At 46.0% G+C, this 23,501-nt stretch overlaps 1 protein-coding gene across 1 annotated transcript; it reads right to left on the reverse strand.

The window, feature by feature from the left end:
- Positions 1-5,030: 5,030 nt before the first annotated feature.
- Positions 5,031-23,273, reverse strand: DNAJC8 (DnaJ heat shock protein family (Hsp40) member C8). The gene is made up of 9 exons (XM_034754108.1): positions 23,121-23,273; positions 20,938-21,039; positions 19,413-19,469; positions 18,240-18,306; positions 14,486-14,580; positions 13,321-13,392; positions 11,065-11,156; positions 10,393-10,468; positions 5,031-5,822 (listed from the first exon to the last, which is right to left on the reverse strand). The coding sequence occupies exons 1-9, from the start codon at positions 23,187-23,189 to the stop codon at positions 5,700-5,702; spliced, it is 753 nt and encodes a 250-aa protein (XP_034609999.1). The 5' UTR covers positions 23,190-23,273; the 3' UTR covers positions 5,031-5,699.
- Positions 23,274-23,501: the final 228 nt, after the last annotated feature.

The raw sequence follows: 23,501 nt of genomic DNA on the forward strand, positions 1-23,501 counted from the left end.
AATTCTAGAATGTTGCTATTAGGTTTTTCTTACAGAAATTCCAGTGATGGTACCTTGGCAAAGTCTTGTAATGAGCTTCGCAACCCTGCCTGGAAATACTGGAGGTGATTGTGGCTGAGAGAGCTGAAGGGTTGAAGACAACTCTGTTGAGGATATTGCGAAGTTGAGTCCACCATGAAGGATAGGAACACATCTCTGGGCAGTGCCAATCTTATAAACATGCTGTCTGAATTTGGTATATAGTATTTTGCTAGCCAATGTAGAGGCTTCATCTTTGGATGAGCATACAGAGCTGCACATGCCCCTGAAGGCCCCTCAGCGTGAGGAAGGACATCACTGTTTGACACAAGTTCCAAAAAAGGGGAAACAGTGAGAAGGTTGAAGGGGTCTTGTGCTTCCTGCCGAAGCTGAAAGGCTGTTGCAGCGGAAGATGATGTGGCAGATCTCCTCTCTTGTGGGTTTTAGGGCTTGTACTTCTGCCACTACTGAGCAGGGAACTGGTGTCGGCATTGCTTCCTTTGAAAAGAAAGGGAAGCAGAGGTTGGGTTTGATGTCTCTGATAACAGAACAACAGTACCCTGAGTCTCTTTAGAGGGGAGTTGAGATGTCCCCAGAGCCCTTGCGATAGGATTGGTCTCTTTTCTGTTTCTCTAGAACCTTTTCTGTTCTGCAGCAACAGCCCTTCACCATCCAATGGGAAATCTCCTCCCCAGTGTAGGTAAACAGCCACAAATGGTGGCTTGGGGCAACTGCAGATGCTCCAGCTCTAAATGCCGTATCAGAAGCGATGGCAGATGCCCTCAGGCCATGCTTAACTACCAGCTGAGTGTCAGGGATTAGGGCTTTGGCCAGTTTTCTCTGTTTTTCCAGCAGTGACTGAGCAAACAGTGCTATTTTCTCCCAGAAGGAATACTGGTATTGGGACATCAGTGCCTAACAGTTCACTACTCTAATGCCTAGTGTGCAGAGGAGCATTTAGCTTCTTACCGTCACCATCTGAAGGGCTAGAGTGGACTCGACCACCTACAGCTCTTTGACTGGCAACCACCACTACCAACAAATCTGGGGCTGGGAGAGCAAGAAGCCCTCACGAGGAAGATAGTACAACTTGTCTGCAAGTTTAGAAATTACCTGCCCAGAAGCTGGGTTTATTCGGGTATTCTTTGTTGGCTACAATAGGTCATCTAGGCCTGGCAAGGTAATCTGACTCCTAGATGGTGAACCCAGGATATTGAAAGCTAGATATGTCATTTCCTCCAAGGTCACTGAAGGGATGTGTAAGGTAATAGCCTCCTTCTCTGTGCTCATGAAGTTATAGCATATCCTCTGGGGGAGAGGATGCACTCATGGTCATCCAGCAGAGTCTGAATGTCTGGATCTGTACATCTGTCTTGTGAGTTCAATTGGACTTTCCATCTCATCCCCAGCCACCACATGCAGGATTAGAGAAGTAGACTGTTCCTTCGGTAGCAGCAAGAGTAACAAACGCAGGCAGGACAGAGCCAGTGCAGGGCCCTCTCTTTGAGCTCTTATGTGAGAAGGCTCCTTTTGCAACTGTCCTTGCTCAGTCCTTTTGATTTTGGGGAAGTATCAGAGGGAAGGGTTTTATGGACACATTGCCCATTGTGGTACCTTCCAGCCCTGCCACTACGCAGCAGGGAATTAATTCCTATCATATGCTTGGATGAAAAAGGGTAATCTCATGGTCTGAAGGGCTGGAGCCAAGAGCCTTGGTAATGCTCTCTAGGTTCCCTGGGAGGGGAAGGATAAGGAAGGTGTCAAGCCAGTCGGTATCAGAAGGGTAGCCGTGTTAGTCTGGATCTGTAAAAAGCAACAGAGTCTCCTATGGCACCTTATAGACTAACAGACGTATTGGAGCATAAGCTTTCGTGGGTGAATATCCACTTCGTCAGACGCATGTCAGTCTCTTTCTGAGTAGAGTGCAGATACTGAGGTTTCGAAGGATGACAACAATGGTTTTAAAAAATGCTAAGCTGAGACGGGTCAGATATTGCCCTGGAAAACTGGTAAGAGTCCTAGGGGGCGGTTAGTGTGTTTCTGGGAAGTTTGCATAACTGGGGAAACTAGCTTAGCCTTGTACAGTTTTCTTTTTCTCTCCCAGACGAGGAACCATCCCTACTCCCTTACATTTCCCCCTGATGTCTTTTTGCACTGAGGATAAAGTATCTAGTGCCACTGAAGGGCCCCTGATCGAAGGGTATCCCAGGAGCTTGATGAGATGAACCTATGTCACTATTAGAGGGGTAGCCATGTTAGTCTGGATCTGTAAAAAGCGACAAAGAGTCCTATGGCACGAAGTGGGTATTCACCCACAAAAGCTTATGCTCCAATACGTCTGTTAGTCAATAAGGTGCCATAGGACTCTCGCCTATGTTACTGTGGATCCAGTAGGAACTGAGGCTCTGAAAGAGCATCAGGCTCCTTATCAGGCTTATAATGAGCATAAGACTGGCACCGTAGCCCTAGGTCCAGCATAGAGAATGAGTCCATATTACAGCCTTGGCCCTCAGTACCAGACTTTATTTCGACTCTGGCTTTGGTGGCTGGAGCCTTGAGGGGAGATTTTTACACAGCAGTGCACAGACCCAGAAAAGCCAGATCCTGAGGGGAAAGCCCTTGAGGGCAGGCTGTCAGCAGAGGTTGACACCTCTAAGGCCAAACATTTCTTAGCACTGGCTCCAGTCGAGGAGGTTGACAAGACTTTGCCAGGCTTTTTAGACACCTCAGAGGACTGGCTGCATCTTGCAGCCAGAAGGAGGAGCTGCTAATTCCTCCTGCAATGGCACAGCTCAGAGATGCTGCTTTCTAGCCCTGGGGGGTGGAGGTGCAGCCTGTGGAGCAGTGAGGGGAATTACCTTTCCCCGCCCTCCCCTCTCCCCCCCCCCGGGCAAGCCAGATGGACTTGTGCCTGAAACAGGAAAAACAGCAGGGCAAATGACCCAACTCTTGAACCCTGGTTTCTCAATCTTTGGTTCTAACATATGGCAACTGGGGAAGGGGGGGCTCTGCACCAGGGTGCCAAGGGGTGTGTGTGCTCTGCACTAGAGTGTCAGTGCCGGGGGGTAGGGGAGCTTGACTTTGCACCCCGGTGCTGAGATCCTGGGAGAAAAGAAAGGCTACATAAGACATTTTTTAAATGATAAAAATTGGCCAGCTAAGGTGGCGGAAGTGGGAATGATCCATTCCAATGAGTCTGAGTCAGACTGACCCTGTATCTACTACAGCCTCTGGAAGGAACAGAGGTTGTTGGTGCACCATGCCCCCGATAGCCCCACCTTTGACTGGTCAGAGCTGGGGGGAGGGTTCAGGGGTGCACAAGCCCTCCAAGACGGACTGCTACTAACAAGTTCCACTAGTCTAAGCTGCACCCGTGGTGCATCCTCAGCAGCAAGAATGGGCAGAGACCATTCAAAGAGACCACTGATTTAGCTTAACAAAGAGAAGGTTAAGGGGTAATGAGTATAGTCGATAGGTATTGACATGGGCAACAGCTATTTAATAATGGGCTCTTCAGTCTAACAGAAAGATACAACGTGATCCAATGGCTGGAAATTAAAACTGAAATAAAGCATGTTTTTACCAGTGTGAGTAATTAACCATTGGAACAATTTATCAAGGATCATGGTAGATTCTCCATCCCTGACAATTTTTAAATCGAGATAGGATTTTTTTTAAAAGCTCTGCTCTAGGAGTTGTTTTGGGGCTGTTCTCTGGCCTGCGTTACACAGGAGGTCAGACTACATAATCACAGTGGTCATTTCTGTCCTTGGAATCTATAAAAACCACTTTGTTTTACAAACTGAACATGGGACCCAAACCAGCCCAGCAGCATCCTTTCAAGGGGCTGGAGAAGTCTTTATCTAGCAATGGCAGGGTGCTTGGGCCTCTACATGCCAAAGACAGACAGCTCCAGTGCCCAAGGGCATCCAGCCTCCTGGCCAGAGTAGATGGGACACAGGCAGGAGTCTGGAGGAGGAAATCAGACAATTATGAAGCCTGTACAGTCAGCACAGGAAGGAACAGCAAGAGCCATTGCTAGATTTTTTTGAGCTATCATGGCAAAGTCAAGCAGACCTTTCCTCACAGCCAATCAACAGGCAGCTGCTCCAATCCAGCTCCAATTTGCAAAATAGTTCTGCTGTGGTATGAGCCTGCAGAAGCAACCCTGCAACCAAGAAGAGCTTTGTGGGAAGTGTTGCCTCATGGAAAGGAGATTCGACCTTGACAATGGAGTCATTGCTGGGACTCTAATACACACTGAATAGAGTGCCCATGAGGCAGGCTGCCAAATTATCCCCCAGCCAGGAAGCAGGGACAATTTCTACCAACACTGGACTCAACAGCTTTTACCAGCCATGAGGGAATGAACCCACGTGGGACGTCACATGTCAAAGCTCCACCAGCATCTCCAGAACCAGATTGAGCAAGATGGATGGAAACTCCTCTGGCAAACACATCCTAGTCATGCTCCAGACAGCCAGTTTGCCACAACCAACTGATCCCACCTCCAGAGAGAAGCCAGCAATACTTGTTGCTTCCTCTCAGGAACAAGAGTATGGACACAGTCACCTCCCTGCAGGAACCAGCAGCACTACACACTCCATCTGAGCTCAAACCCGGTCCATGCCCTCAGAGAATGGCAGACTGTTTTCCAGCATGTACAGGAAGTGCAGCCCCCGCAACTGGAGATGACAGACTGAAGGTGATATAAGGAGCAGCAGCAACTGCATTCGCTCAGCTCTTCACCAGTCTGACTCTGCACTCGGCACATTAATGCCCATTGCGTCTGCTTATGGAATGAAGTGCCAAAGCAGTGACTTGGAGAAGGGATCTTCAGTCAGAGCAATTTCTATAGTGACCATCTAATGAGTTTGCAAGCAGGTGCTGGAGCAGAAGCTGGCCTGAGGAAGCATTCACACCAAGCAAAGAAGTGCCAAGTACCAGAGGCTGATGTTCTCCCTCAACAGTTCAAGTTTGCATCTTTGGAATAATTCTGAGCAAGAATCAAACAACTTGGGTAAAAATTTATTTTACATACAGAACAGAGTATTTTCTTTACAGAAGGTGACTAGCAAGTCTGAGATTCCCAGAGCTCTGAACTGGAGAGCCAGGAGATTGCAGTTTAAGAATCAGACACAGGGGGTGGCTTTCAGCACCACGCACTTTGGTGGGGAACTGCAGAAGGTTTAACTGCACAACTCCAAGTCAGGCTCAAGCCCCCCCACACCCCCCACCCGTGTCAGGCTGGCAAATGACCCTTGGCTGGTAGAGATCTTTCCAAAGTTTGACTCGCTGAGAAGGACGAGGCCTGGGAAGATGCCAGGCACCATTTCAAGCATCTTGTTTAATTCGACTCTCACAAAACTATACATGAAGATGGTGGAACAACACAATCTCTGTGAAGTACAAAACATTAAATTACGGGGCTGCAAACAAACAGGACAGCAACAACAGCAGGACCCTCCTAAGCCAGTTATTCTATGAGCAGCTGGTTCATGACTGATTTTATACCACGATCCTAATTCAAATGTACAGAGTACAAAAAATACTTTGACCAATATTCAATTGTACCGGAACCAAGCAATCTACTAAAAAGCAAGTATTACTCTAGAGGCCAATAAGTCCTTAAAAGCAGGGAGGGGCTGAGGAGACTTGCTCGTGCATAGCTGCCGCCAGACTCATTCGCGCTGCTCCATTTTTACTTTGGGAGGTCTCAGAAAGGTCCTGTTTTTTTTTTCTTTCTTCCCTTTTGTATTTGCCTGGAAGTTTCTCCAGCTGTCCACACGGCCATCCCGACTCTCCTGAGCAGGACAAAGGAGGAGGAAGGGTTAACAAGAGCCAAGAATAGGTCACCTCCTACCAACTCCAGCAGATTGCTGGCATTTTCCTTTTTGCCCAGCAGAGGGCACTCCCCACGGACATCCCCTAGCACAGTGGTCCCCAAACTGTGGGGTGCACCCCCCTAAAGGGGGCACAGAGGAACTTTCAAGGGGCACCAGGGGGGTCCTCGGCCAGCCCACACAGGGAGTGGGGAGGGAGCACCACGTGGCCCTGCTCTTAGCCCCGACTCCTGACCATGGCTCTGGCCCCGCTCTCAGCCCCAGCTCCTGACCACAGCTTCCGAGTGGGGTGTGGACCAGGTAACCGGGGGAGGGGTGCAACTGAAAAAGTTTGGGGACCACTGCCCTATCAAGAGCGTAGATGACTGCCAGCTCCTGGAAGGCCACTGGACAGCAGACAGGGACTGAGAAGAGCAGATGAACAAGAATATGACCAAGAGTAGTTGCTGGATGGTTTCCAATCCCCCCAGTGCAAGAGAAGTATGTTGGTGTCTTGCTCTAGCAGAGACTAGCCAGGGTTTGCAGCAGTAATTGGGGCCATCAAATCCTCATTAGCACAAAGCAAACAAGAAACCTCACTTCCCATCTCTGCCTTAAGTCACCAAGAACCAAGCCTCTGAGTCCTAGGTCACAGCTCTCAGCCTTTCCCCACCTTCCACCCCACATCCCAGTAAAGCCTGTGTGCCTATGCTGCAGCATTAACCTCCACCCCAGCCACCTCTTCTTCCTTTTTTCACACCACTCCCTTCCTGAGCCATCCCCATTACAGAGGTGTGGCAGAAGAAGGGCTCTCAGCAGTATGTTTTACTCTCCTCCACCACCAGCTCTAGGACATAACTGGAAGGGGGGTCAGCCTCAAGGGGGCACCCCACAGACCTTGCTCCTATCAGCCGACAGGCTGAAAGCCCCAGACAGTGGGACAGAACAAGGAGCGTACTGGTGGGTGGGTGTTTCCTTCACATCATCTGAGCAGCACGCAGAACAAGCACAGAGTCTGCCCCAATGTGCTGACTATAGCCTCTGGGCCCTCCTGAACCAAGGCAGGTCTAGACACAGATTTTGTACCAATTTAAATATTTCAATTCAGGGACGACTTTTTAACCCCAATAGTTAAATCAGAGCAGCCTCCTAGGGTGGCCAGTTATCCTGGTACGAAGAGACTTAAACCAGTATAACTCATTTCCACACATTTAGGGGAATGAGCTATATCGCAGTAGGACATCTTCATACCTGAATATCTGCACCCACCCTAGGGGGTTGACCTGATTTAACTAGACCAGTTTCTACAGATATTTAAACTAGTACCAAACAGTGTGCACAGACTAACGCTAACACGTTGGGCCTCAGGCTGAAAACTCTGTGCATCCTCGCACTGCGGCGGACCCAGCTCCCTGCTTGGGAAAAGCTGCACAACAGCTTCCATTCTAGGCCCCTAATTCACATACTCTCAACTGGGGCAAACTTTCCAGGCTTGGAATCTGTGTGAACGAGAATTTTCAGAGTGTACATGAGCATGGTGGGATGTTCTGACCTGCTTGTTCTTCATAGCGATCACTGTAAATGGCTGAACTCTCAAGCCAGGCCTAAATAGCCCCCACTGAGCCACACATGCCAACTTTAACAATAATTGTTGTAAAATAAAGCTGTGAGCATTTGGAAATGCAGGAGGGAGCACACAATAGAAAGCCCCTTGGGGTGGAAACAGACAGTACTGCTGATCCAGACCAACTCAGAATACAAGGAGGACCACAGAGAGGGACCAAAGTACCAAAAAGAGACATTAGGGAAAGGGCCACAAGTATCAAGCTGTCAATTCCACAGCCCCCCCCCCCCCCCCCCCCCGCATCTCAGTTAGAGATGGTGACCTGCACAGAAGGGGCGACTGTACCTGTTGTTGCTAATATCCAAAAAGGATTCAGAGCTTTTTAAAAGCATTTTTTCCTCCTGCTTTTAATCCTACCAATATCCAAAATGTCTAGACTTTCTTCCCAATTTGGGCTGGGAACTCTGCTGACCCATAATTGAATAGGTGAAGAGAGCTGAATCTTGAGCAAAGAGCTTTTCTCACAAATGTCTGAGGGAATGTCTGAATTAAATGGTTTAAACAAAACCAGAGTTTTCAACTGTCTGAATAAAAATCCCTTCTTTCAATTATTCAGTTGCATTTCTGTTATATTGGTGATGTCAGAGCCTTCTCAGTTCTACAGATGCCCCTAGAACAAAATTCACATGACAATCTGAATTTTGGACATAAAAACACAGCAGGAAAAGTTAAGAGAACTTTCAGGCCAGTCAAAGAGACAACTCTCCAGGGCTCCTCCTTTGCAGGTCATCTCAAAATGTCTCGGCCAAACCCTGCCAAATGCCATGTAGGATGTAGTAAGATGAGGCCCTGAAACAAACCCTTGGTATCAGAGGCCTGGCATAAGGCCTGAGGCCTGAACCAAAGGAATGGTCAAGACTTCGCTAACATAAAGCAAAGTTAAGCGGTGAGCCAGAGGCAGGCCCTGCTCCCAGAAGTTGGCAAGAAGGCGGCTGTTAATTGCATGTATACACATACCTAAAGGGTATCAAGCACTAATAGTATAAACAGGTTCCAAGATGGCACCAGAACAGTCCAGTATGAACACACTCCACAGAGATAAGACGGAACAGCCTGACCCATCCTAAACAACAGGATCAAAAGGATAATAATGATGGATAGACTTGTTGGTTCGAACCAACATGTACCAGGAGAGAGGCAGCATCCCAACTCACAGAGGGATTGTACCTCAATGCATCAGGAGTGATGTGTAACTTGTTTGTATCTGTGTAGAAGAATGCATCCCTGGGGCGGTGTCTTTGTCCGGCCTAGGGGGCAGTGGAGTGTTCCACCACTGACTGAGCTGTGTCCACTGTCAGGTGGCACATATTCGTAGTATACGTCTGCGGGAAACTATTACTGTGTTTCGTTTGATAATAAACCTGGCCGGATGCCTTCGGACCTTATCGGAATCTGTGGTCATTGGGGGTTCTCTCGGGGTCTGCTGTGCCAGCGATCTGCAGAGCTGGGGCAGCACACAGGGAGAACACACACACACCGCTGACTGTTATCATCACTGAACAGAGCAGAGCACCACACCGGTGGTGTCTGACGACATAGGAAACCATCTCTCACTGTCCAGGGACAGACAAGGCACTAACTGATCCTTTCCTTTCCTGACTCCTAGAATTCTAGGAAGCAGACTCAGACTGGAGCATGAGGCAGCAGAGAGGAACGCAAGACGTACATGAACAAACACTAGCGAGTCAGATGGAGACGCAGCAGGAGCATTACTAGAAAAATGAATCCATTCTAAAATACAAACCTGGGTCCAGTTTACATATAAAATGCAGTTATTGTCTGGAATGCAACTGAATAAACATGGTTCTTCCTACTCCGGAGACTTGCTCCCTATGTGAAGCTGTCAGAGCTACTGGCTTCAGTAACATAAAATGAGGTTAAATTACCCTGCAGAGTCTCACAGCTCTGGGAGGGAAGCTGGATTCCCCTTTGGCTCTCAGGCCAGAATGGTTCCCTACATTCTGATTGCCAAACCTTTGTTGTTGGTATTGATGCACATGCCAGAAAGAGCCTCGAGTGACCAGAAGGAGCGTATACCACTGGCTGCCAGAAAGAGCTTTTTATTTGTGAACTCAGCGGGTTTGAAATGGAGTCAGAGGACTCTCTGGGTGCCATTTTCAGGGCCACTTTCCAGGTCCAAATCTCATCTGAAGCAAAAACATTTGTCTTGCAGCACTGAGAACTCAGAGGAGAATCTCTCCTAGAAACAAGAAACCTGAAACAACCTCAGCAAGGGTCTCCCCTCCAACAACACACACAGACTCTCACCAAGAATTCACATACTCTTCTGTCTCTAAACCTTCTCTCCCAGCTAGAGAGGGGTATGTGGGGGGGTGTCAATTACTCCAGTTCCCAACATTAGTACACCTAGAGGGGCGCTCCACCTCTGCCCCCATTTGGTCTTTGATTCTCTGCGCCTCTGGCAATCTCAGCAAATTGAGATGGCAATTTTTGTGATGTGAGCACCTGACCACCTGAAACTAGCCTGGGACCCACCCACTAGTTCCACACTGGTTGTTGAACAGCCATCAGAGGTTAACTGTTATTGGTCACCAATGACCTGGGCTCAGAGGCAACCCAATCTCCTGACTTGGGGTAGATATCAGTCGGTGACCTGGAGGTGAAAGACACTGGACTGCAATTCACCAGACACCTACTCTCAGAAGGGGCAGGGATCACATCCTTTCCCTTGGCAGTGAGACACCCTTCAGTACTCATGAGACACGCAAGGGTCTGGTTCCTGCCAATCAATAAGGCAGCAAACAGGTTCCTATAGGATCCTTCACTAAAATGTGCCTACTTGGAGTGCCTCATGCCTTTAGTGGATGGGATGATCTTCCTTGTTCTTCGTGTACATGCTCTGCACCCTACCCAAGAGCGGATATGACTCCCTAAATGCAGGTAGCAACTGGTTATGCTGCAGATTACCTCAAAGTTCTTCTGCCATTCTCGCTCTCGCTTGGCTTTCTCTTGAGCCTCGATTTCCTCCTCTCTCTGTCGCTTCCTGTACAAGAGGCCATAAAGCAATAATTATGGACCCACCAACATCTACATTAAAAAGATGCACAAAACCCCTCACCACAGAGACATCTGCTCTGATTGCAAAGGGGAGACTAACTGCTTATCAGAACAGATGGATGAAATACTCACTTCTAAGCATCTAGTAGAAGAAAAGTGCAACCGAAGGTAGCATTATTGATACAAGACCCTACTTGCAAACCATACAGATGAAAATATATATATATATATATATACACACACACACACACACACTAGACCATATAAAAACTGACTGGTGAGCCACCAGGATATGGATGTCACCAAATGACACAACACAACACCCAAAAGATTTCAGGCACGTAATTAACATTAGGAATTTAGCCCTTTGCACACTACTTGCATACAAACATACGTGCCAATTTATTTGTTTCTCTGGGAAATGCCAGTATCCTCAGTTTAAAATAACATTGTCTTTACAAACCAAGTCTCCACACCGTAAATTTACACACACAGAATTCTGCAGTCATGACATTATTTCTTCTCAGTAAACCTGAAAAAAGATCCTCATTCACACACACGGAACTCCGGTGTTGCTCATACCTTTCATGCATCTCTTTAGCTTCTCTCTCTTTCCTTTTAATTTCCAGTTCAGCAAAGAGCTTCATTGTCTGTTTGTACACAGCCTGTTTGAACTGTAAGCAACAGAACTTTATTTCAACAACAATGTATCGTAATGTGGTTACATAAGCCTCTGTTTTACACTAGCCCTAGTCTAGTCTACAGTCTAGCATCCAGGGGTTATTAGGGACAAGTAAGAAGCTCCAAATGAGACCCATAGTCAAAGGGCATTAATCATAATGTGGTGTGGCACAAAAGCTCAACTCTTGGCATCCAAGTTAATGCATTTCTATTGACCTCCACAGGAGCTGACAGGTCAGCAGGCCACTCCAGCCTTCCCTTGCTAGGGGGACAATTACCCTTTACCTCAGGATCCATGTTACCAGCAACTGCAGAGCCAGAGGAACGGGATAATGCTGCACAGAAACACTCTGGTCACACAGCCTATTGGGTATGGTTGGCTGGAGTGAAGAAGTGCACCCCATTTCAGTTCTGCCATTGGTGGGGAAAGCATGCAGGGGAGGGTATTGCCCCACAATGCCACTCTGCCCAAAATCCCTACCCAGCACCTCCTTCCACAGCAGTATCACCCAACGTCAAAATCCTGTACCTTTTGGAGGCCCACAAGAAAGAATTTTAATGCTCAAAAAATTGTATTGCTCTCTTATTTACAAGGCAGCCAGCCTTACTAGCAACCCAAACTAATGGGGGGCAGGGAGGAGTCATCTCACATTATGGCCTGCATCAGAAAAGAGCTGTGTTAGCCTGCCATAGTCTTTTTTCCCACTTGCTATTACTAAAGCAAAGTCGGAATCAAAGCTTTCACTGACAAGCCTGCTACCCTTCTGTTGAGTCCTGCAATGTAGCCTTGACTGCTGCTATGGAAAGGAGATGAGATCACTACCCAGGTATTATGGGCTTCACTGCAAAATCATTCTACACTAAAAAAACATGCTGAAAAATAGGAAACCTGGATTTAAATAGAAGAACCTTTAATAACCAACATACATAACAAGGAACTTCTAGAAACAAATGGAAAGTAAACAATGGTACTTCACTAAGGCCTCTTTATTAGCTGTCAACAGAAAGTCCCTTTGTAAGAACAAAAGACAAACTAGAAGAACATCCTTTAGTTTCTAAATACCTATTGAAACATACGCTCTTCCAAGTCACAGACAAGTGTTTCTGTATCATTGTAGAAATAAAAACTGCTTAATAGTCACAGATTCCAAGGTCAGAAAGGACCACTATGCTCACCTAGTTGACCTCTAGTCTGGAGTCATTGTGGATAGTTCTCTGAAAACATCCACTTAATGTGCAGCAGCAGTCAAAAAAGCTAACGATGTTAGGAACCATTCGAACAGAAATAGATAATAAGACAAAAAACATCATAACACACTATATAAATCCATGGTATGCCCCCACCTTGAATACTGAATGGAGTTCTTGTTGCCCCATCTCAAAGAACATATATTAGAATTGGAAACAGTATAGACACAAAAATGTTTAGAAGAACAGCTTCCATACAAGGAGGGATTAAAAAGCCTGGGACTGTTCAGCTTAGAAAAAAGATGACTAAGGGCTGATATGATAGAGGTCTTCAAAATCATGAATGGTAAGTGAATGAGGATGTGTTATTTATCCCTTCACATAATACAACTAGGGTCATTGGATAAAATGAACAACCAGCAGGCTTAAAACTAACAAAATGAAGTACTTCTTCACACAACGCACATTTGCCATGGGATGTTGTGAAGGCCAAAGTATAACTGGGTTAAAAAAAGAATTAGATAAGTTCATGGAGGATAGGTCCATCAATGGCTGTTAGCCAAGATGGTCACAGATGCAATCCCTGGGTACGTCTATACTTACCGCCGGACCCGGAGGTAAGCAATCGATCTTCTGGGATCGATTTATCGCGTCTTGTCTAGACGCGATAAATCGATCCCGGAAGTGCTCGCCGTCAACGGGGGAGCCTGCCTGCCACATGTGGAACTAAGATACTTCGACTTCAGCTACGTTATTCATGTAGCTGAAGTTGCGTATATTAATTCGAAGTGGGGGGTTAGTATGGACCAGCCCCCTGTTCCAGGTGTCCCTAAAACTTCAAGTGCCAGAAACTGGGATGGGACGACTGGGAAGGGATCACTCAAAACTGCATAGGGCCAAGAACAGATTCCTCTTTGACTTTCAGCCCCTTTAAACAGTCCCAAAAATATCTGCTCTCATGCAACTTACTACTTCCGGATCATCCTCCTCTACGTTGGTTGGCTTTCCTTCCTTCTTTAACAACTTCTTCTTTTCTTTCACCTAAAGAGCGTCATACATCAGAACAAAAAGAGCATTTTATTAGTGTTAGGTTAGTGGTGTCCAGCTGATTCTTTAACCCCGACACACCCGCGTAACTAGGTGTTTTGCAGAGAGACCTTAACCTGGATTTGTGTTTTATATTACATCCAAGTGTTAAGTATCAGAGGGATAGCCGTGTTAGTTTGTATCCACAAACACAACAAAGAGTACGGTAGCATCTTAAAGACTAACAGATTTATTTGGGTATAAGCTTTCATGGGTAAAAAAACCCACTTCTGCAGATGCATGGAGTGAAAATTACAGATACAGGCATAAATATATATTGGCACATCAAGAAAAGGGAGTTACCTTACAAGTGGAGAACCAGTGTTGAAAGCCAATTCTTCATGTGCCAATATATATTTATGCCTGTATCTAATTTTCACTCCATGCATCTGAAGAAGTGGATTTTTTTACCCAAGAAAGCTTATGCTCAAATAAATCTGTTAGTCTTTAAGGTGCCACTGGACTCCTCACTATCCAAGTGTTGTGGCTCTAGATATAGATATAGATAGATAGATACACACACACACACATACTTTGTACCAGTCTACTGAGAAGTTTGCCACAATCGCTAGCAGAACAGGTGAGTTTCTTGGTTTAGAGAGCCCCTGCATTTCCCCTTATCAGCCTGTTTCTCCAGTTTAGTGTGTGTATGACTAAACCTACCTTTCAGCTTCCTCCCGCACTTTACAGGGCTTCTTCCCAAAACCCACCTGCCCCCCACTACACATCCAGTTCTAACCACCCTCTGCCTCCCTGTATTTGTTCAGTATCATTCATTCATAGAGTTTAAGGCCAAATGGGAACATTAGACCATCTAGTCTGACCTTGAGTATATCGCAGGCCATTACATTTTACCCAGTTACCCCTGTATTGAGCCCAATTACTTGAGCTTAAGTTCATTCTCGCTCATGCAACTGGACTGTAGCTCCTTGGGGCACAGATCTGTTCTGGGTTTTGGACAGCTCACCTATTCTGCCTTTACTGTGCTGTACAATTAAATGACAACAATTCTCTAAGCACCAAGGGCTGTTACACATGAAGTACTTACAGTATGTTCCACATATTCTTTCCCTGCCTGTATCACATCCAAGGCCCTCTTCTTTTGCTCCTGGTCCAGTAGCAACTTGTATGCTTTGTCCACAGCTAACAAGAACATAAGAACATAAGACTGGCCATACTGGGTCAGATCAAAGGTCCATCTAGCCCAGTATCCTGTCTTCCAACAGTGGCCAATGCCAGGTGCCCCAGAGGGAATGACCAGAACAGGGAATCATCAAGTGATCCATCCCCATCGCCCATGCCCATCTTCTGGCAAACAGAGGCTAGGGATACCATCCCTTCCCATCCTGGCTAATAGCCACTCATGGACCTATCCTCCATGAACTTATCTAGTTCTTTTTTTAACTCTGTTATAGTCTTGGCCTTCATAATATCTCTGGCAAAGAGTTTCACAGGTTGACTGTGCATTGTATGAAAAAATACTTTCTTGTGTTTGTTTTAAACCTGCGGCCTATTAATTTCATTTAGTGACCCCTAGTTCTTGTGCTATGAGGAGTAAATAACACTTCCTTATTTACTTTCTCCATACCAGTCATGATTTTATAGACCTCAAACATATCCCCCCTTAGTCGTCTCTTTTCCAAGCTGAAAAGTCCCAGCTTATATGGCAGCCCTTCCATATCCCTAATCATTTTTGCTGCCCTTCTCTGAATCTTTTCCAATTCCAATATATCTTTTTTGAGATGGGGCGACCACATCTGCATGCAGTATTCAAGATGTGGGCGTACCATGGATTTATAAGAGGCAATATATTTTCTGTCTTATTATCTATCCCTTTCTTAATGATTCCCAACTTCTGTTCGCTTTTTTGACTGCCGCTGCACATTAAGTGGATATTTTCAGAGAACTATCAACAATGACTCCAAGATCTCTTTCTTGAGTGGCAACATCATTTTAGATGTATAGTTGAGATCTGAAAGTTGAGATTATGTTTTCCAATGTGCATTACTTTGCATTTATCAACATTGAATGTCACCTGCCATTCTGTTGCCCAGTCACCCAGTTTTGAGAGATCCTTTTGTAGCGCTTCGCAGTCTGCCTGGGACTTAACTATCTTGAGTTGTTTTGTATCATCTGCAAATTTTGCCACCTCACTGTTTACCCCTTTTCCCAGATCATTTATGAGTATGTTGCACAGAACTGAGCACAGTACAGACCCCTGGGGGACACCACTATTTACCTCTCTCCATTCTGAAAACTGACCATTTATTCCTACCCTTTGTTTCCTATCTTTTAACCAGTTACCAATCCATGAGAGGACCTTTCCTCTTATCTCATGACAGCTTCCTTTGCTTAAGAGCCTTTGGTGAGGAACCTTGTCAAAGGCTTTCTGAAAATCTAAGTACACTATATCCACTGGATCCCCCTTGTCCACATGCTCAGTGAACCCCTCAAAGAATTCCAGTAGATTGGTGAGGCATGATTTCCCTCTACAAAAAACATGTTGACTCTTCCCCAACAAATTATGTTCATCTATGTGCTGACAATTTTGTTCTTTACTATAGTTTCAACCAGTTTCCTGGTACTGAAGTCAGGCTTACCGGCCTGTAATTGCCAATCATCTCTGGAGCCCTTTTTAAAAACTGGCATCACATTAGCTATCCTCCAGTCATTTGGTACTGGAGCTGATTTAAATGATAGGTCACAGACTACAGTTAGTAGTTCTGCAACATCACATTTGAGTTCCTTCAGAACTCTTGGGTGAATACCATCTAGCCCTGGTGACTTATTACTGTTTAGTTTATCAATTTGTTCCAAAACCTCCTCTAATGACACCTCAATCTGGGAAAGTTTCTCAGATTTGTCACCTAAAAAGAGTGGCTCAAGTTTGGGAATCTCCCTCACATCCTCAACCATGAAGGCCGATGCAAAGAATTCATTTAGTTTTTCCGCAATGGCCTTCTCGTCCTTGAGTGCTCCTTTAGCTTCAAGATTGTCCAGTGGCCCCACTGGTTGTTTAGCAGACTTCCTGCTTCTGATGTACTTAAAAAAAAAATTGCTATTACTTTGAGTCTTTGGCTAGCCATTCTTCAAATTCTTTTTTGGCCTTCCTAATTATATTTTTATACTTCATTTGCAAGAGTTTATGCTCCTTTCTATCTTCCTCACTAGGATTTAACTTCCACTTTTTAAAGGATGCCTTTTTGCCTCTCACTGCTTCTTTTACTTCGTTGTTTAGCCACAGTGGCACTTTTTTGGTTCTCTTACTATGTTTTTTTAATTTGTGGTATACATTTAAGTTGAACCTCTATTATGGTGTCTTTTAAAAGTTTCCATGCAGCTTGCAGGGATTTCACTTTTTGCGCTGTACCTTTTAATTTCTGTTTCACTAACCTCCTCATTTTTGTGCAGTCTCCCTTTCTGAAATTAAATGCTACAGTGTTGGGCTGCTGTGGTGTTTTCCCTGCCACAAAGATGTTAAATTGAATTATATTTTTTCACTATTACCAAGTGGCCCAGCTATATTCACCTCTTGGACCAGAGCCTGTGCTCCACTTAGGACTAAATCAAGAATTGCCTCTCCTCTTGTGGATTCCAGGACTAGCTGCTCCAAGAAGCAGTCATTTAAGGTGTCAAAAAACTTCATCTCTGCATCCTGTCCTGAAATGATAGGTACCCAGTCAATATGGGGATAGTTGAAATCCCCATTAATATTGAGTTTTTTATTTTAATAGCTTCTCTAATGTCCCTGAGCATTTCAAAGTCACTATCACCATCCTAGTCAGGTGCTCGGTAGTATATACCTACTTCTATATTCTTATTATTAGAGCATGGAATTACTATCCATAGAGATTCTATGGTACAGTTTGGTTCATTTAAGATTTTTACTTCATTTGATTCTACGCTTTCTTTCACATATAGTGCCACTCCCCCATCAGCATGACCTGTTCCGTCCTTCCGATATATTTTGTACCCTGGTATTACTGTGTCCCATTGATTATCCTCATTCCACCAAGTTTCTGTGATGTCTATCATATCAATACCCTCATTTAATACGAGGCACTCTAGTTCACCCATCTTATTATTTAGACTTCTAGCATTTATATATAAGCACTTTAAAAAGTGTCACTTTTTAGCTGTCTGCCATTACATGATGTAATGGAATAGAACTTTAATTCATTTGACAAAAAATACATTCACAAAACACTATGAGTCTAAGCTACTACGTGACTTTTGTAGACTGTTTCCAGGGATCTCCTAGATCAGTCACAACTTGACTACCTAGAAGAAATATCAATACAGACTCCAATGGCAAAGACCTTCCTTGGGCCACATTTAGGATTCATTAGGCTTGAAATGGTCAGTCCCAGTAAGTGGTGGGGTTTTAGAGCATCAGGCAGTTAGTTTTATACTGCATGACTCCTACTGGCTTTAGTGCCAAGTGTGTGGCTAAAACCCACAAAACATTGCCCTACACACAGTGCACATGTTTTTCTACTCCAGTTAGAAAAGTCCCACTAGATCTATATGCCACTTGAGTTTCAATTTGTCTATTATCAGACTGTAACAAAGCAACTGCTGCCACCTAGAGGAATTCTGCAGCTGTAAGAGAAAGTATTAATACTGAATAGCTGTATTTCTCTCTCTCCAAACACACCTGCACTCAAGGCCCAGTTTGCAGTCCCTCACCATCCAGGGAAGAGAACAAGTTCTCCCCTGATCTAATAAATTAAAGCATCAAAACCAGCTAAGGAGAAACACCAGTACAGTAGCACCATATGTGACACTGTCAGGGATATTACCTTCAAAGGCCTTCTGGGCTCTTTCAGCATCATCTTGATTTTTGTCAGGATGTACCAATATGGATAACTACAAAGAACGAGAAAGATTGCAAGATTAGAATAGTTTTTACAGATAATGGATATTTCATAGATGCCTCCATGGAAAAAAGCACTCTTTTTGAAGTAAGCGACATCCGACAGGAGAAAAGCATCAGCTAAAAAGACACCACACTGCTTATATAGCACAGGATTCTCTCCTAGTGAAGAGAAAATTGACTCAATGGAGCTTCCCCACTTAGTGTAGTATCAGTAAAGGTCTGAAGAGGACATTCTAACCAGTGGCAGCTTTAAGGCTAAATTTTAGGTGGGCATCATAATTCCACAGATCCACAAGGGCTCGATAAAAGCACTTCTGACAGAACGCTCAGTCCTTAGCTTGTCTGATCACAGTGTAGAACAAACACCCTTCCTTAAGTCCCGCTGCTCCAGAGGCCTCTGTCCACTGCCTAGCTCAAAACTCTGCTGCACACAGATATGGTCTGCTCCTCAGTGAGGTTATTTCTAGGGCACAGGATATTTCAGTTGAAAGGCCTGAACTCCCTCACTATGCAAGGGATGCAAAGTGCAGAGAATTAAGATCAGCAAGTCACAGACATTGAAAAATAACTCAGGGCCTCCTGACTCCCAACCCCATGCTCATTTCCTCAGGCCATAGGAGTATTTGGGGAAGATGCAATGCAACAGTTGGAAGTAGAATCCCCTTCACGACATCCTGCTCTCCCACAATACCGGTAAGTTCCCTGGCAGGACAAGAGAGTTGTTCTGCAAAAGTCAAGTGCTCACTGGACTCCTTAGCTACACATACAATCTATCATTAGGGGCAGGGTCATGGACTTTGCTAACATAAATATGCACTGGGCACTTCAACACTCTCTTGGTCAAACCAAGACCAGTTTCTCCTCAGACCAGGCCACGCACTGCTCTGCAGCAAAGGCTATTTCCCCACCAATATGCAGCCTTCATACCTCAGCCATTACAGATAGCAAGAGCTGCTCCAAAAAAGTGCAAGGGCTAGTCCCTAATGGGCATTCTCCTTATGCTCATACACAGCTGACCCAACTTTGCTCAAGTTCTCAAGGTCCCTTCAGAGACATTCAGTACTACCACAGCTAGACCAACACAATGGCCACATACCTGCCGGAACCTCTTCTTTATTTCTTCATCTGTGACATCAGGATCCATCTGTAGTACCTAGAAGTACCCACAGCAGAGAGAGTTTCATGACAGGCACCAATTGTCAGGTTCCCTGTGGCCCAGCCCTGTAACACCTGTTTTACTGGCATACAGGGACAAAAAGTCAGTCAGAGGGGGCGTGGCTGGAGCATGTTGCTGTTCCAGTCTCCAGCTGGCCCCAGTATCTCAGTGATGCAAAGGTGCCAGGAAGCCACCTTTAGCTGCTAACTCCAATTTCAGCCCTGCAGTACAGCTCAACTTGTCTGGAATAGAAAATCGGAGCTGGTAGTATTTAGTGAAATACAGGTTAAGTCATTTTTAACAACCTGTTTCTTGCCCAAAATTACTAACATCACTTTTGATTATTGATCTGATTGAATACCTATGACAGTCTCTACCATTAATACTGTTTGTTTAATTTACGCATTTTTCTCATCTTGAAATGAGAACAGATGGTGAGTTTCACTGCCTGGTTCTTGAGTGACACCCTTGTGGTCCAGAGTCTGGAAGTTTGTCCGAGGAAGTGCCCATTAGGGTGTATCTGAATTTAGGAAATTTCTCTTCTGAACTGGTCTGCTGAATGAAAGATCTGGGGAACTTCTGTGCTAGCTCAACTCTTGAGTCTATAGGCACTGCAGCAGATGATGTTAATTAAAGAAATTGGAAATTAACTTTAATTCCAGAAAGAAAAACCCATGTAGCTGTTGGATTTCACAGGGTTTTCTGAAAAAATGTGTCCACTTTCTAACCAAGTGTCAGGATTCTGTGCAGAACTATTCTGTGCAGAACTATTCTGCAGACTCACCCTGGCAGACAGAGCAATTGGGCTCCTCTTTAGCTCAAACTCAGGAACATAGAAGGCTGAGAGTTTCTCAGGCTAGAGACAGGAACAGGAGATCCTGCACAAAGGCACCCTCAGAAGAGCCAGCACAGGCTATTGTTTGTTATATGTACAGTACAGCTTCAAGGCTTTGCTACAGCATGAATGCATGATGCACTGAGTGCAAGGGGGCACACCCTCATTTCACATACCTTGATGATCCTCTAAAGTGCCACAGGTAACTGACCTGAATTTGCTTACTGCCCTGCAAATTACATAAAACTTTATTCCAAGAAGCAATCTGTGCTAAAGCTTTGCTTCAGACGTCCAAAATAAAATGCACAAGCAGTAAATACCAATGCAGTCGAGTCTGATAAGACCAGAAGCTGGTGAGACAGTCATGTTATACCCTCACCCAAAAGATGCCAGCCATAAACCTGCCAAGTCTCCCAGTGACACAGCATACCAGTGAAACCTGCCAACAGGAGGTGCATGTTCAACTTGTGCCTCCTATTGGCTGAGCAGGGAGCGTGAGAACACAGTCTGTCTGATCAACTCTTGCTATCTGGGACTATGCCTGGACGTATTTTTCAATGGTTATTAAATATCCAGTAGGTAGACAAGGATCTCTAAGTAGGAGTCAATAAGGAGAAGGTTCAAACTTACTTCAAATGGATTCAGGTTGAAATAGGAGGATCCAGGTCGGGTCAGTCTCTCAATCTGGTTTTTTGGCGTTAAAACAGAGTCACGCTTTTCGATCTGCTTCACCTGGAGAGGACACTTCATTAACTGAGTGATCACCACATAATTAGTTGTATTCTTGTATGACCACCATGACAGAGGGTTTCATTCAAAGGCAACCTACACAACATCCCACCCAGACTCAGGTCTGCAGCCATCAGCTCAGCGGGGACTTTCCTTGCTCAGGTATTTGCTGAGCTCACTTTATTCTTTTGCTGCATAATGCTATAGAACAATGCTCTCTCTTCACCTTCTCTATCCTCTCAGCCACAACAGTCCAGATACTGGTTTTGCTTCTTCCTGCACTAACCTGTTCAGCAGCTGTGCCCTAAACCCTGTACCATCTGATTCCTGACATCCTAACAATGCTGCTCACCTTCAGCCTTCACCATTCTCTAAGCTATATAAACTGCCCCTTAAAGCCTTATCTACACACAAACCTTCACGGGTTTAACTAGAGATGTGGTTTTAAACTGATTTAATTAAGCTGGCACAAATGTGTGTGCAGATTTACTTATTTAAGAGTGGACTAATTTTGGTTCATTTTACTATTTTTTTCTTCACCATAGGATTAAGCTAAACTGAAATAAGAGCGTCCACATACATACATTGGTTCAAATGAACCAGTTTAAAAGTCAATTTAAGTTAAACAAGCACAACATAAGAACGGCCATACTGGGTCAGACCAAAGGTCCATCTAGCCCAGCATCCTGTTTTCTCACCATGGCCAATGCCAGGTGCTTCAGAGGGAATGAACAGAACAGGTAATCAAGTGATCCATCCCAACACCCATTCTCAGCTTCTAGCAAACAGTGGCTAAGGACACCACTCATATGTAGACAGCGGTCATGTTAAACTGGTGCAAGTTTATGTGAAGCTAAAGCTTAACAGTCAGGAAAAGGAAAAGAAAATCCTCTGCACTTGTGTGGGATGGCAGATTGTCTAAGAGGCCAAGTGATGAGGTGGATCAGGTTCAGCAATGGTGCAGTGCTTGGCGTGCACACACACAAAGCTGCTTTCAGTGCAGGTATAATGAAAGAGGGGAGCTGTCTGAAGTGTACAATTCCCACTGAGTGTGATCCTCAAAATACAGCGTACAGTATGTACAACTAAAATATTGCACATTAGGATCCCCTTCATTTGCAACAAGGGTAGTGAGATGAGCCCCTCTTGACAAGGAAGGGAAAGACCCCTCACCGGTAGCTTTGGTTAAGCCTGAAACTTTTAGGTCACCTTGAGAGCTCGGAACAGAGATTCAGCACCTTCATCTGTCCTCATTTACACTCTTCACTTGGCCACCCTGGAACCTGCATTCTGCTGGTTTATCTCCTGCTTTGTTACAGTGGCCAGTATGCACTGGACTCTAATAAACGCCTTATACAGTATCATGTTCCTCTGACATAGGTAACTTGTTAATTACCTTCCTTTGGGTTTTTTTTGGGGGGGGGGGAGGGGGAGATGAAGTAGCATAAGGATGTAGTCCACTTTAAAAAGAACCATTTCTTATGCCAGAAAAAAGTAAGTGGTGCATTTGGGCTGCAGGTTGGTCTCACTAGCTGAATCACTGTAGATAAATGTGTAGTCGGATATTTGCTGCCATTGACACTAATGTTGCCTCTCTCCACCTTGTTTCTTTTCTAGGGGTCTGTCTTTAGGAACAAAGTCTGGGAGAAGGTAAGGAGAAGCTTCCCACAGTGACTCCAGCCTCATCCTCTGCAGAATCCAGGTTTGCATTGAAAAGAAATTTTAGGATGCAGGAGCCTGAGGTCAGAGGCCCAGGCCTGCGCCCAGGTACCCGAACATCGCGGCTGATAGTCAGAAGCGCCCCTCAGCCAGCAGCACCCCGCCGGCAGTGGGGGCGGGGCTGACAGAAACCACGAGCCCGGCCCCTGCGCCGCTGCCGGGCGCACCGGCGAGCCCAGCTCGCGGTTCGCAGCGGCTCTGCAGGGCTCGGGGCAGCTGCCCAACTGCCCCAGCGGCGGCTGGTCCGGGAGGAGAGGCACGGGCCGGGCAGAGCCTCGGCAGCCCAGACGCTACGAGAGGGGCCACCCCAGGCCCAAGCGCGGCCGCCCAGCCCGGAGAGCCCGCGCCGGCCCGCGCGCAGGTACCTCGCTGTAGAAGGTGAGAAACGCCTCCTCGGCGGTGCCCCCCGCCCCGCGCTCCCCCGGAGCCGCCATCGCCCGTGACACGGTGACCCCCACGTGACACAGACACCGTGCCCAACAGGGGCCGGCACCCGTCACGTGATCGGAGCTCAGTTCTACGCAAAGAGGCCCCGCCCTAGCCAGGCCCCGCCTCCTGCTCGCTGCTGGGGGAGGGTGAAAGGCCCCGCCCCAGCCTAAGGCCCGCCCGCGCTGGCTCCGCCATGATCCCGCGGGGGGGGGGGGGGCAGGCGGGGCCCGGGGTCCCCCCCCCCCCCCCCCCCCCCCCGAATTTCCCCAACCCGCCCAGTTTTGTGAACTAGTTACCTGCCAATTTAGTGACTGGAC

The sequence above is a fragment of the Trachemys scripta genome, chromosome 20, assembly GCF_013100865.1.
Source record: "Trachemys scripta elegans isolate TJP31775 chromosome 20, CAS_Tse_1.0, whole genome shotgun sequence".
NCBI lineage: Eukaryota > Metazoa > Chordata > Testudines > Emydidae > Trachemys > Trachemys scripta.